At 39.8% G+C, this 15,927-nt stretch overlaps 1 protein-coding gene across 1 annotated transcript; it reads left to right on the top strand.

The window, feature by feature from the left end:
* Positions 1 to 2,031: 2,031 nt before the first annotated feature.
* LOC138415918 (large ribosomal subunit protein eL34-like) lies at positions 2,032 to 2,434 on the top strand. Its single transcript, XM_069544443.1, has one exon. The coding sequence runs from the start codon at positions 2,052 to 2,054 to the stop codon at positions 2,400 to 2,402; it is 351 nt and encodes a 116-aa protein (XP_069400544.1). The 5' UTR covers positions 2,032 to 2,051; the 3' UTR covers positions 2,403 to 2,434.
* Positions 2,435 to 15,927: the final 13,493 nt, after the last annotated feature.

Raw genomic sequence — 15,927 nt, forward strand, 5'->3', positions numbered from 1 at the left:
CTTCCTGTAGTGATGAATGTAGGGGGAAGTGACCGGGGAGTGGGCAGGAGGCCTGGGTTAGTTTTCCTGCTCCATCCACCTCCCCAGAGTAACCAGCCAATTCCTAGAACTGCCTTTGCCATTTGTGGCTCTTATTAGCAACCACAGTCTTGAGTCAGACAACCAGTAATGCTGTCTGAAAGCCAGTAAATATTTGCCATATGTAGAATCCTAAGCCAGGTTCCATGAGAGGGCGCATAAAATCAGAAGTGAGAGGAAGGCCCAAAGGTCATCTGATCTAGCTCTGTGCTCTCAGGAAGGAGAATAAGCAGGTCAACCAGTTGTCAGGAAAAATAGCCTCTTCGAAGGTTTCAGGGAGACTGCAACTCTTTGAGGCATAAATAAAATAACTGGAAAAGAGACTCAATGCCAAAGAGAAAGAGCCTTATGATTCACTCCAGAAAAGAGCAGGTCGAGGGTGCAGTGGTTTGTTTAGTTCTGTGGAAGAGTCTCAGGCAGGGGAGCCTTGCCAGCGCTCCTCTGCCTCTGCTGGGGAGAGAACAAGAGGAAATGAGTTTGAAGGACAGCATGTGGAACCGAAAATAAACATGAACTGCTGACCATCAGCGGAATTAGGTCCTGGAACACTGAGGGTGGGTGGAGACTCTTCATTAAAAGAAAAAGAAATCTATCAGGTATACTTTGTCTAAACAGCAATCACAAAGGATCTAGAACAATCTAGCCAAGGTCTTTCAGTGGTATCAGCAGTTCTTATTGAGTAAAGGGATTATGGGCAAATTGATTACAGTAAATTATTTTAATTAGTTATTAATTAAATATATAATAGTTTGTGATTGTCAGTGAGTATTGCCATGGTTATTTTCTAATTTTATATGATAATTGTTTCATTTTTGTAATAAGAATTTTTATTAAAATTTTATTAAAATTCTGATCTCCTGTGACTTAAATATTTATAGCTCAATTTTTAATAAAAACTGGAATTGCTTGGTGTGTGAAATTGCACACACAGGAAATATAAAACTTCAGTTACTTTTATGTAGGTAAGTGTCTGAAACTTGCCTGGAACTTCCTACTTTAAAAATAACATAGCATAGTATCTAGATATTTTTTAAAGTTCTTTTGTATTATACAGTCTCCTGAAACTTCCACTTTGCCTGAAAAAGTGAAAGGTTTTTTTTCTTCCAGTTTTCTTGAAGTATAATTGAAATACAGCACTGTATAAGTTTAAGGTGTAAGAAATAAATGTTTGAAACTTAGTGGAGAGTTGTCCATTTCCATGCATAAGAAAATGCATCAGAATTTTAAAAATATACTTCTCAGCTGTTTTGCTACTGTGAGAATATTTCATGTGTCATTGACGCAGAAATCACTTTGTAGCATGAGTTTATCAGTATTCTGAATAATTCATCCTTCCAATCTGTTGTGTAGGAGATATTTCTGCTCAACAAATTGGAAGTTTTCTAATGTACCACTTTTGGTGAACTTGGTTGTTCAAGATGGAATTTTAACAAACGTTCACTATGTGAGCTAGGATGTTACTACAGGAGAGGCATATTGCCTACAAGCCAAGACGCAGGCATAAAGAAACGACAGGACAGTCCTGGTCTGAATCACTAACAAGAGAGCCCGTCACTCGTTTCCCAGATGTGTGCACTTTGATACCAAGCCACCCACCATCTGATACATGTTGGAGCACGATGGAAGAGGGCCACCACTTCCACTTGAAATGATTAAGAACATCTCCACAGAGGGTGCATTTGAGCCACATTTCATTTATTTATTTATTTATGACTGTGCTGGGTCTTTGCTGTGCCTGGGTTTTCTCTAGTTGCGATATGCAGGTTGCTCGTTGCAGTGACTTCGCCTGTTGCAGAGCACCAGCTCTAGGCTTGCAGGCTTAGCTGCCCCACAGCATGTGGGATCTTCTTGGTTCAGGGATCGAACCCATATCCCTTACATTGGCAGGTGGACTCAACCATTGGGTCACCAGGAAAGTCCCTGAGCCACACTTTAAATGTAAATGGGGGGGACGGCATCTAGAGGCATTCAGGATGGTGCAGCGTCTGACCTACCGTCGTAGGCTGTCCTACAATACAGCCTCTAACAAAACCAAGCTGTCCAGAACCCCTGGTAATAGAATTGTTTACCCTTATACCAAGAAGGTTGGGAAAGCACCAAAATCTGCATGTGGTGTGTGCCCAGGCCGACTTAGAGGGGTTCGTGCTGTGAGACCAAAAGTTCTCATGAGGTTGTCTAAAACAAAGAAACATGTCAGCCGAGCATATGGTGGTTCCATGTGTGCTAAATGTGTCCGCGACAGGATCAAGCGCGCTTTCCTTACTGAAGAGCAGATCGTTGTGAAAGTATTGAAAGCACAAGCACAGAGTCAGAAAGCTAAATAAAAAATGAACCATTTTTGAGTAAAAAAAAATAAATAAAATAAATGTAAATAGGATTTGGTTGACAAAGTACATTCTAGGCAGAAGCAATGGCATGGGTGAAGATGAGATGTGCTGGCAGGGACCATCTTAGCTGGGACATACTATGATAATACCAAGCCATTGACATAGCTGGATTTATTACATGAGAAGTACGCCATGATATTTAAAACTTGGGTTAAGGTTTAGGATGGTATTTGTCAGAAAGTGGGGAGGTATTGGAGGTTTATGACCTAAGTATGTGTATAATTGCTTGTGGCACTCTGCTAGATGGAAATATACAAGGAGATCTATCCAGAAACATATTCCTGGCTGCTCTATTCAGAGGCATTGGCAGGGTTCACACTTCATGTGTGGAAACAAAAACAAAAAAACAGAAATGAGTGGAAAAAGCAATAGGTTTGAATAATCGGTAAAGTCTCAACATGTTTTAAAGGGTACAATTTGAGAGGAAGGAAAATATTTAAGTTGACCCTCAGTCTTAGTATAACTCAGGGAAATGCAGATCGAGACCACAATAAAACAGCATTTCCCACCTCCTAGACACACAAAGATTTAGGTAGCTGATGATTGATAGAACAACTAAACAAAAATCAACAAGGATATAGAACTCAAGCAACATGGTCTAAGCAGTATTTATAGAACACCCTACCTAGTCATGTATGGATGTGAGAGTTGGACTGTGAAGAAGGCTGAGCGTCGAAGAACTGATGCTTTTGAACTGTAGTGTTGGAAAAGACTCTTGAGAGTCCCTTGGACTGCAAGGAGATCCAACCAGTCCATTCTGAAGGAGATCAATCCCATCTGAAGGATTTCTTTGGAAGGAATGATGCTAAAGCTGAAACTCCAGTACTTTGGCCACCTCATGCGAAGGGTTGACTCATTGGAAAAGACTTTGATGGTGGGAGGGATTGGGGGCAGGAGAAGAAGGGGACGACAGGGGATGAGATGGCTGAATGGCATCACTGACTTGATGGACGCAAGTCTGAGTGAACTCTGGGAGTTGGTGATGGACAGGGAGGCCTGGCATGCTGCGATTCATGGGGTACGCAAAGAGTCGGACACGACTGAGCAAATGAACTGAACTGAACTGAACTGACCCAACAGCTGCAGAATGCACATTCATTTCAAGTGCCCATGAAACATACACCAGGTTAGACTATATCCTGAGTCATAAAACAAACCTCTGCAAATTAAAGAGAATTTTAACTATAGAGAGTATATTCTCTGATTACACTGGAATCAAACTAGAAAGCAATAGCAGAAAGATAACAGGAAAATCTTCAACCACTTGGAGTAAACACTATTCTAAATAATTCATGAGTCAAATAGGAAATTGCAAGGGTAATTTTAAAAATTCCTTGAACTAAATGGAAATGAAAATATGATATCTCAAAATTTGCTTGACATAACTAAAATAATGCCAAGAGGGAAATTTATGCACTAAATGTGTCAAACTTTCAACTAAAGAACCTAGAAAACAGCAAAATAAGTCCAATCAAGCAGAGAGAAGGGAAAAGTTAAAAACAGAAAAATGATAGAGAAAAGCACAAAAACAAAAAGACGATTCTTTGGAAAGATTAACAAAATTGACAAATCTCTAGCAAGACTGACCAAGAAGGGGGAAAAAGAGAGAAAGTACAGATGATCAATGTCAGGAATGAAACAGGGAACATCACCCGAGAACCTCCAGGCTCAAAAGAATAATAAAGGAATATTATGAACAATAACATACACAAAGATTTGACAACTTGGGTGAAATAGACTCATTCCTCAAAAAATATGAACAATAAGCAAGAGATAATTTTAATAGCCTTATAACTATTGAAGGAATTGGCTTCATAATTTTAAAACTTATGAAAAGGAACCTCCATATATGGATGGTTTCACCAGAGAATTCTATTAAACAATTAAGACAGAATTTTAGAAAAATTTTTAAAACAATTTTTAAAATTTCTTTTTTGTTGAAATATAGTTGATATACAATGTTGTGTTAGTTTCAGGTGTACAGTAAAGTGATCAGTTACATACGTGTGTATTCTTTTTACATGTATATAATAGGCTTTCTACATACATATGTTCTACTTTTAAGATTCTTTTCCCACATGTGCTGTGTTGTACTTAGTTGCTCAGTCATGCCTGCCTCTTTGTGACCCTATGGGTTGTAGCCTGCCACACTCCTCTGTCAATGGGATTTCCCACCAAAAATACTGGAGTGAGTTGTCATTTCCTTCTCCAGGGGCTCTTCCCAACCCAGGAGTCAAACCCATGTCTAATGGCATCTCCTGCACTATAGGCAGATTTTTTATCGCTGAGCCACCAGGGAAGCCCTTTTCCCACATAGGTTATTACAAAATATTCAGTATACTTCTCTGTGCTTACAGTAGGTCCTTGTTGGTTATCTATTTTATATATAAGAGTGTGCATATGTTACTCCCAAATTCCTAATTTATTCCTAGCCCCACATTTCTCCTTTGGTAATCCTAAGTTTTTTCTAGGTTTGTGGGTCTATTTCTCTTTTGTAAGTAAGTTCATTTGTATCATTCTTCTAGATTCCACAAATAAGTGATATCATACGGCATTTGTCTTTGTCTTTGACTTCCTTCACTTAGTGTGATAATCTCTAAGTCTATCCATGGCGCCACAAGCGGCATTATTTCACTCTTTTTTATGGCTGAGTAGTATTCCATTATATATATATATATGTATATCCATTATATATTTATATATATATATATATATATATATATATGTACCACACCTTTTTTTTTTTGGCCATGCTGAGCAGCTTGCAGGATTTCAGTTACCCCACCAGGAACTGAATTCGGGCCATCAGCAGTGAAAGCTTGGAGTCCTAGCCACTGGGTCACCAGGGGATTTCCTGCACCACCTTTTCTTCATCCATTCATCTGTCGATGGACATTTAGGTTGCTTCCATGTCTTGGCTATTGGAAACAGTGCTGCAATGAACATTGAGGTACATGGATCTTTTTGAATTATGGTTTTCTTCTGATAAATGCCCAGGATTAAGGCAAAATTAATACCAATTCTATACAGTCTCTTCAAGAAATAGAAGAGGGGGACATTTTCCATTTTATCTTACGAAGCTAGTAATACTAATACCAAAACCAGACAAAGTCCATACAAAATAAAGAAAAATACAGACCAATTATCCTCCATGAATACAGGAAAAAAACAAAATATTAGCAAGTAGAAAATAGCAATACATAAAAATGAATTACACACCATGACTAAATAGAGTTTGTTCCAGAGAGACAAGGTAGTTTCAGTACTTGAAGATCAATTGGTATAATCCACCATTTTAATAGACTTAAAAAGAAAAATCTCATGATTATATCATTTGATGCAGAAGAAGTGCTTGACAAAATTCAACAATTCATGATAAAAACTCCCAGAAAAATTAGGAATAAAGGGTATGCATGCATGCATACTAAGTTGCTTCAGTTATGTCCATCTCTTTGGGACCCTTTGGACTGTGCCCTGCCAGGCTTCCCTGTCCATGGGATTCTCCAGGCAAGAATACTGGAGTGAGTTGCCATGCCCTCCTCCAGGGGATCTTCCCAGCCTAGGGGGACTTCCTCAATTTGATAAAGAATATCTACAAAAAAAAAAAAAAGCTACAGCTAACATTACAATTAACATGATGAAAGACCGAAAGCTTTACCGTCTAGGATCTGGAACAAGGCAAGAAGGTTTGCTCTTACAGCTTTTATTAACATAGGGCTGGAAATTTTTGTCAGTGCAATAAGATAAGAAAAAAAAAAAGCAGATCAGAAAGGAAGAAATGAAACTATCATCGTTGGAGGTGACATGGTTGTTTACATAGAAAATCCCAAAGAATCTACAAAAAATTCCTAAACTAATAGGTAAGTTCAGCAAGTTCATAGGACACAAGATAAATCTAGAAAGAGCAAATAAACACATGGACACTGAAGTTAAAAATATAATACCATTGATAACCACTCAAAGAAAAAAAGAGAAATACGTGTTAATCTAACAAAACATGTAGAGAACTTATAGCTAAAAGTTATAAAATGATGATGAAAGAAAGAAAAAATCTAAATAAGTGGAGAGACATACTGTGCTCATGGATTGGAAGACTCAACCTAGTAAAGAAATCAGTTCTCCCCAAATTTATATATAGGTATAATGCAATTCCTGTCAAGATCCCATCAAGATTTTTTGGTGGATATATACAAGATTGTTCTAAAATTTGTATGGGATGACAAAGAAACTAGAATAGTTAAAATAATCTTGAAAAAGAAGGAGAAAGTAGGAGGAATCAATTTATCAAATTTCAAGATTTATTATTGATATATAGTGATAGTAATCAAGACGGTGGTATTGGCAAAGAAATAGATACATATGTAAGTAGAACAGAGAACCCAAAAATAGACTCACAAATACAGCTGGCTGATTTTTTAAGTTTTTCAGCATTATATTTATTTATTTATTTGGCCTCATTGGGTCTTAGTTGCAGCACATGCGATCTTCGTTGCATCATGGGGTATCTTGAACACGGAACACAGATTCTCTAGTTGCAGTTGCTCTAAGGTATGTGGGATCCTAGTTCCCTGACCAGGGATCAAAGCTGTGTCCTCTTCATTGCAAGACAGATTCTTAACAACTGGTTCACCAGGGAAGCCCCATGGCCAGCTGATTTCTTATAGTGATGTAAGAGCAATATGGTGGAGGAAAGATTGTCTTTCCAACAATGGTGCTGGAGCAACTGAACATCTATAGACTAAAAAGAAAAAATGAACATCAACCTAAGACTTCACCTAACAGAAAAATTAATGTGGATCATACACTTAGATATAAAACATAAAACCATGCAACATTTAAGAAAAAAATAAGAGAGAATCTTTAGGATCTAGGGATAAAGAGTTCTTAGACTCAATACCAATAGTGTGATCCACAAAAAAGAAAAATTGATAAATTTGCCTTCATAAAAATTAACAATTATATTCTGCAAAAGAACTTGTTAAAAAATGAAAAGACAAGATTCAGAGTGGGAGAAAATAGTTGTAAACCACATATCTGAATAAGGACTAGTATCTGGTATATAGGTAGAGCTCTCAAACATCAATAGCAAGCCAACAACCCAATTATAAAATGGACAAAAGATGTAAAGAGAGAATTTACTGAAGAATGTATAGGGATGGCAAATAAACACATGAAAAGATATTCAACAGCGTTAGCCATTAGGGAAGCACAAATTAAAAATCACAGTTAGCTATCATTACATATTTATTGGAATGGTTAAAATAAAAATTAGTTACAACATGTGCTGGAGAACATGCTGAGAAATAATATCACTCATACATTGCTGGTGGGAATTTAAAATGGTTCAGCTGTTCTGGAAAACACTTCATCAGTTCTTTAAAAACTAGACATTCAACTGTGCTATGACCCAGTGGTCTCACTCTTGGGCATTTTCCCTGAAGAGTAAAGATTTATGTTCACACAAAATCCTGTATACAAATGTCTGTAGCAGCTTTATTTGTCATATCCAAGAACTGGAAGCAACCCAGGTACCTGTCAATGTGTTAGTGGTTAAATAAACTGTGGTACCATAAAATACTACTAAATATAAAATACATAAAAATATGTAAAATACCATAAAATACTACTCAGCCACAACAACTGCAAAAATGAACTATTACTGATCCAGGTAACAACTTGGATGAATCTGCAGAGAATTATGCTGAGTGAAAAAAAAAAGAATCTCAAAAGATTATATACTGCCTGACTGCGTTTATATAAAACTCTTGAAATGAAAAAGTTATAGAAATAGTGATTTCCATACCAAAAGGTATGGGTGATCCTTGTGGTGATAGAAATGTTCTGTATCTTGACTGTTTCAGTGTCAATATCTGCTTGCAATATTTTGCTATCGTTTTACAAGATTTTAGGAGAAACTGGGTAAAGGGCACATGGCATCTCAGACTTCCCTGGTGGTCCAGTGGTTAAGACTCTGCTTCGCTGGGGAATTAAGATCCTTCCTGCTGCATGACATGGCCAAAAAAAGGCAAATCTACACATATCTCAAAATTTTAAAGTTTAACCAAAAAAAGCAACAAAATGATAAAACTTATGATATTTAAGGTAGGGAGGTGGATGGAATAGGGATGAACTTGAAAGTAAATGCAAGGGCTTAAGTGCTTTGGTTTTTGGATTAGATGATGGGTTTAGAGGTGTTTGCTATATTATTGGGGTCTTCCCTGATGGCTCAGTGGTAAAGATTCTGCCTGTAGTGCAAGAGCTGCAGGAGACTCAAGTTCAATCCCTGAGTCTGAAAGATTCCCTGGAGGAGGGCATGGCAACCCACTCCAGTATTCTTGCCTGGAGAATTTCATGGACAGAGAAGCCTGGTGGGCTACAGTCCATGGGGTCACAAAGAGTTGACACAGCTGAAGAGACTTAGTGCACTGTATTATTACTTTATAACTAAGTGACAAATAATAAAAAGAAGTATATTCATGAACCAGTGAGGACAGAGTAAAAGGTACCCAGAATCAAGGTTGATCCAATTTTGTGTCCCTGAGGTCTACTGGGCAGGGAGTAACAAATGAGCTCAGTTTCTTATAAGAAGCAGACTTCAGGCAGCTTTCTTACACATACCAGAGGCTCTTTCTGCCATAAACAAGTCAACAGCAACGGCAGTTGTCAAGAGGGAAAGGAGATTCCTTGAAACAGCCACAAACATCCATTTTAAGAGTTTGGGGAAATACCAAAGGTATTATCCTCTTTCTAATGAAGTGTTCTGCTGGCTGGTGGAAAGTCATTCATAGTTCATTCATTCAGCAGCTATGTGACCAGTGTGTGCTAGGCATAACAAGAAGCTAGAGATGCCTTCAAGGAAATTACAAATTCGTTGTGCAAAGTGGTCAGTTCTACAGGAAATGAGTGAAATTATTTTTTTTCAAGTGAGTCATGAATGTCTTATTCATTGTTTTAAAGAAAATAATGAGCAATCTCTTCAGATATTAGGCTATTATAATTCCTATGGTATGCCATAATTTGAGGTTGCCTTCAGTTCAGTTCAGTTCAGTCGCTCAGTCGTGTCCGACTCTTTACGACCCCATGAACTGCAGCACACCAGGCCTCCCTGTCCATCACCAACTCCCGGAGTTCACCCAAACTCATGTCCATAGAATCGGTGATGCCATCCAGCCATCTCATCCTCTGTCATCCCCTTCTCCTCCGGTCCCCAATCCCTCCCAGCATCAGAGTCTTTTCCAGTGAGTCAACCCTTCATATGAGGTGGCCAAAGTATTAGAGTTTCAGCTTTAGCATCAGTCCTTCCAAAGAACACCCAGGACTGATCTCCTTCAGAATAGACTGGTTGGATCGCCTTGCAGTCCAAGGGACTCTCAAGAGTCTTCTCCAACACCACAGTTCAAAAGCATCAATTCTTCAGTGCTCAGCTTTCTTCAAAGTCCAACTCTCACATCCATACATGACCACAGGAAAAACCATACCTTGACTAGACGGACCTTAGTCGGCAAAGTAATGTCTCTGCTTTTGAATATGCTATCTAGGTTGGTCATAACTTTTCTTCCAAGGAGTAAGCATTTTTTAATTTCATGGCTGCAATCACCATGTACAGTGATTTTGAAAGTGAAAGTGAAAGTGAAGTCGCTCAGTCATGTCCTACTCTTTGCGACCCCATGGACTGTAGCCCACCAAGCTCCTCTGTCCATGGGATTCTCCAGGCAAGAGTACTGGAGTGGATTGCCATTTCCTTCTTCAGGGGATCTTCCCGACCCAGGGATCGAACCCAGGTCTCCCGCATTGTAGACAGACGCTTTAACCTCTGAGCCACCAGGGAAGCCCCCCAAAATAAAGTCTGACACTGTTTCCACTGTTTCCCCATCTATTTGCCATGAAGTGATGGGACCGGATGCCATGATCTTCGTTTTCTGAATGTTGAGCTTTAAGCCAACTTTTTCACTCTCCTCTTTCACTTTCATCAAGAGGCTTTTTAGTTCCTCTTCACTTTCTGCCATAAGGGTGGTGTCATCTGCATATCTGAGGTTATTGATATTTCTCCTGGCAATCTTGATTCCAGCTTGTGCTTCTTCCAGTCCAGCGTTTCTCATGATGTACTCTACATATAAGTTAAATACTAGTATTTCACAACCTGTTAAAACATTATTCTACTAGATGTCTTTCTGTGGGAAACAGAAGTGGAAGGGGAAAAAAAAAAAAGAAAAATCAGTTACTTAATTTTTCTGTGACTTATGCTAACATGATGCTTCTGAAAGTCATTAAGCACAGTCACATCTGCCTTGATGGTCTGTGCTGGACCTTCTTTGGGGGCAACTCTTCTAATCCAAATGCTAGACGCCCCAGTGCAAATGCTCTTTATGTATTAATCAATTAAAGACTTACTAAGTACATGCTCTGCCTGAGTTTGAATGCTAACTCTGCCATTTTTTCCTTGGTAATCTGGGCAAATTTCTTAAGCTCTCTGTGCCCCAATGCCCTCATTTCTAGTGCTGGTTATTCCTGCAATGAGGTGCTGAGTGGGGGAGGAAGGAGGGCAGAGGGGTTCAGGAAACATTGCTTTTGCCTTCATGGAGCTTTTAATCTAGTAGGAAAAGACAGTAGGGCACTAATATATGAATCAGAATATTCACTGGAAGGACTGATGCTGAAGTTTATGCTCCAATACTTTGGACACCCGATGTGAAGAGCAGACTCATTGGAAAAGACCTTGATGCTGGGAAAGGTTGAAGGGGAGAAGGGGACAACAGAGGATGAGATGATTAGATAGCATCACTGACTCAATGGACATGAATTTGCGAAAACTCCAGGAGATAGTGAAGGACAGGAAAGTCTGGTGTGCTGCAGTCCATGAGGTCGCAAAGAGTCAGACTTGACTTAGCAACTAAACAACAAGACCTGGAAAGACACGTCAAACTGCTGGGGGAACTGGAGGTGATGATCACTTTTCATTTATCTATACTAGTTGAATCCCTTCTTTTTAAAAAGAGAATTCATTCATGTATTTCGTTTGTAAATGAATATTTTTTTAAAAGCTTCCTAAAGAAGCTGAGTACTGGAGAGAAAAGGGATGTGTAGTTAATTCTCGGTTTTTTGGCTGTGCTTGGTCTTTGCTGCTGCTCGCTCACTGTCTGTAGTTTGGCAAGTGGGGGCTGCTCTTCATTGCTGGATGTGGGCTTCTCATTGCAGTGCTTTCTCTTGTTGCAGAACACAGGGCCTTAGAGACAGTGAGCTCAGTAGTTGGGGCCCTTCGGCATGTGGAATTGTCCCGAATCAGGAATCACATCGTGTCCCCTGCGTTGGCTGGTGGGTTCTTAACCACTGGACCACCTGGGAAGTGTTGTAGTTAATTCTGATCGGTAAGGAAAGTCTTCATGGAGGAAGAGATGATTCAGCTACTTTTGGAAAAAGGAGTAGATGTCCATCAGGTCAGCTGATTTAGGGGCGGGAAGGGGATGTGTATGGAAAAAGAAAGAGGGGAGCAGAAGGACAGGACCCGAGAGTGCACACATCTTGGTGTGGCCTGGAGGACCCCAAGAATGCAACTGCATGCACAAGAAGGGCTGAGCTGGGTCGAGGGGGCGGAGAAGGTTGGAGAGGTGGCGAGAGCCATGTGAGGCCAAGCGGGATTTCTGCGCTTCATCCTGGTGACGAAGGGGAACCAAGGATCAGCCCTGATTGGTCGGGTGGAAGATGCGGAAGATGTCCAATGATTTCTGCTGGGCGGCTGGGCAGCTATTGGCCCCAGACTGTGGGCCAGGACGCAGAGAGGAGCATGCTTGCGTGGATGATAGACTTAGTGTGGATCTTGTGAGGCTGAGGTGTCTGTGGGATATCCCAAGAGAGAGGCCCAGGAGGGAGGTCTTGGTGCAGAAAGATAAACTGGAAATGAATGAGAATGAGAGGAGCTGGGCCAGGAATGGAGGGTGGAGCTCAGCGCAGCCATGACCAGGGGCAGCCAGAGCTGCAGAGATGAGAGAGACAGACAAAGGCAGATGAATACACAGAGAGACAGAACAAGGATATAAACCCAGTCGATTAAATTCTCCAGCCACTATTCCAGCTTCTTTGACATCTGGGCCAAACACTAGCATCCCACCACGAGTAACTTCTTTTCTTTTCCTGTCTCCTTCCCCCGATCCTGCTTTCTCCTTTGGCCTTTTTCTTTTTTCCTCTTTGCTTCGGCAGGGCCAATTCTACTTGCAGAAACAAGAAGATAACAAGCTAACATAATGAGATTAAGGATTCTCCCCAAATCTCTTCCCAACTTTTAGGACCATAGAGCCTAAAATTTCACCGTGTGGTATTTGTCCTCTGTGTAAATGCATCTTCAGTACTTTTTCATTTTATTAATAAAATGCAAATATCTTTAATAGAGGTAATATGAACCCTCAGGTTTGACTTGCTGTCTTTGTCTTTCTGGTCTGAGAGCTAAGGGAGAGAAAAACCTGAAGGGTGGGAAGATTGGGTGAAGAAAATGTGGTGATGGATTTTGAATCAGGCTGTAGAGCACTGGCCTGTAGCCTGCATAGCCTGCCCCTCGAGGAATCCTGGGCACCAGGGAGGCAGTTCTGAGGAGTGGATATAGAAGGTGCAACAGAAGGAACGTTGCTAAAAACAACCCTTTCTGTTGTTGTTCTTCAGTTGAGTCACCTCTTTGTATCAGGTAGCCAAAGTATTGGAGCTTCAGCTTCAGCATCAGTCCTTCCAATGAATATTCAGGACTGATTCCCTTTAGGATGGACTGGCTTTATCTCCTGCAGTCCAAGGGACACTCAAGAGTCTTCTCCAGACTCTTTCCAGAGTTGGAAAGCATCAATTCTTCAGTGCTCAGCCTTCCTTATGGATCAACTCTCACATCCGTACATGACTACTGGAAAAACCATAGCTTGGACTCTATGGACATTTGCTGGCAAAGTGATGTCTCTGCTTTTTAACAAGCTGTCAGTTTTGTCATAGCTTTTCTTCCAAGGAGCAAGCGTCTTTTAATCTCATGGCTGCAGTCCCTGTCCACAGTGATTTTAAAGCCCAAGAAGATAAAATCTGTCACTGTTTCCATTTTTTCTCCTTCTATTTGCCATGAAGTCATGGGACCAGATGCCGTGACCTTAGTTGTTTGAATGTTGACTTTTAAGCCCACTCTTTCACTCTCCTCTTTCACCCTCATCAAGAGACTCTTCAGTTCTTCTTTACTTTCTGTCATTAGAGTGGTATCATCTGCATATCTGAGATTATTGATATTTCTCCTGGATATCTTGATTCCAGCTTGTGATTCATCCAGCCTGGCATTTCTCATGATGTGCTCTGCATAGAAGTTAATAAGCAAAGTGACAATACACAGCCTTGACATACTCCTTTCCCAATTTTAAACCAGTCAGTTGTTCCAAGTTTAGTTCTAACCCGTTGCTTCTAGACCTGCATACAGGTTTCTCAAGAGGCAGGTCAGGTGGTCTGATATTCCCATCTCTTTCAGAATTTTCCACAGTTTGTCATGAGTCACACAGTCAGAAGCTTTAGTGTAGTCAATGAAGCAGAAGTAGGTGTTTTTCTGGAATTCCCTTGCTTTTTGTGTGATCCAGCAGATGTTGGTGATTTGATCTCTGGTTCCTCTGCCTATTCTAAATCCAGCTTGTACATCTGGAACTTCTCAATTACCTAATTAACTAGTAGGATATTCATACACAGCTGGCAAGACTATCAAATTGCAAGGCCATCTTGTACTATGAGTCAAATACCTTGAAAATATGTTATTTCCTTTTGATTAGCAATTCTTTTCCTAGGAATTAAACTTTAAGGCCATAATTAGATAAATGCAAAAATATGTTTACACCATGATTGCTATACGCTTTATTATATACCCTCCCTAAATTCATATGTGAACCCCAGAGTGACTACAACTGGAGATAGGATCTTTATAAGGTAATAGTTTAAGTGAGGTGATAAGGCCCTGGTCCAATGGACTGTGGCCTTAAAAGAAGAGGAAGATAGAAATGGGTCTTTCCCTCTCTCTCTTCCTGCCGTGTGAGGGCACAGTGAGAAGACAGCCTCTATAAGCCAAGAAGAATCTTTGCGGGAAACATAGCTGGCTAGCATCTTGATCTTGGACTTTTTGGCCTCTAGAATTGTGGGAAATACATTTTTGTTGCTCAAGCCACCCAGACTGTGTTATTTTGTTATGGCAACCAGAGTTGACTAATACAATGATATTTATAACAAGGTTGTTTATACAGATGGAGAAACTGGAAACAACAGAGTAATTGATTTTTCTTTTTTTGCATACAGAAAGATTGAAAACAGAGCAATCGATGGGCTTCCCTGGTGGCTCAGCTGGTAAAGAATCCGCCTGCCATGTGGGAAACCTGGGTTTGATCCCTGGATCGGGAAGATCCCCTGGAGATGGGAACCGCTACCCACTCCAATATTCTGGCCTGGAGAATTCCATGAACTATTCCATGGGGTCACAAAGACCCAGACAAGACTGAGTGACTTCCACTTTCCCTTTTTTCAAGTGAAAAGGAAGGTTAGAGTATGACTTCATGTATACACATACATATGTATATCAATATCAACTCGCATGTAAACCTGTGGAAAAGCAATATATGTGTATGTCGGTGTTCTCCAGAGAAACAGAACCAGTAGGATGTATTATACACATACATATACCAGAAACCTCATCGTCTGTGAGGCTGTTTCTCCTTTTCATAAGACAATGCTTCTGTAATTTCACTTTCTATAGAGAGACCAGAAGGATAATTCTTTTTTTTCCATAAAAAGGACAAAAATTTGACTAAAAATATTTAGGTAATTTCTTTCAGCCTCTCAACAAATTACTGGTAATGACATAATTTTTTTAGAATTGTTGTCAGATTCGAAAAAAATCTCTAAATTTTTCAATGTGTGAGTTGTTATATTTTAGGACAGTTCACGTTTTATTTTCCAGTGATCCATCTTAAACATTCTTAGAACTGATGACCTTCATCAACCAATTTGTTACGATGTCCTCATTGTACTGGTATAGTTTCCTTGTCAATGTCAATATTTCAGATAAGAGCAGCAAGAATTGTAAATGTTTTTCCATTGTGTTTATATAATGTACTGTACCTCATTGTGGGTCATCAGACAATCCAAGAGCTTATTCACTGATTCCATTTGACGTTGTTTTCTCCTCTAAATGAATTACTGCTTCATTGTAAGCTGAAACGTGTTGTTATAATTTGCTTATTTTTGTCAAAAATTTTCTATTGATTTTAATTGCTTATCTCATCTTTTACATTTCCCTAATTTTATGTGTCTTTTTCTCTCAGTTCCTTTTGTTTTTTTTTGGCAGTGCCATGAAGCTTTAGGGATCTTCTTTCCTCAACCAGGGATCAAACCCAGGGCTCCTGCAGTGGAAGCACAGAGTCCTAACCCATTGGACCACCAGGGAATTTTCTCTCAGTTCTTCAATACATAAATG

The sequence above is a fragment of the Ovis canadensis genome, chromosome 12 (assembly GCF_042477335.2).
Source record: "Ovis canadensis isolate MfBH-ARS-UI-01 breed Bighorn chromosome 12, ARS-UI_OviCan_v2, whole genome shotgun sequence".
Lineage (NCBI taxonomy): Eukaryota > Metazoa > Chordata > Mammalia > Artiodactyla > Bovidae > Ovis > Ovis canadensis.

Bases quoted from the DNA above. Each gene is read 5' to 3' on its own strand.
- LOC138415918 (XM_069544443.1), top strand. From the start codon at position 2,052: ATGGTGCAGCGTCTGACCTACCGTCGTAGGCTGTCCTACAATACAGCC.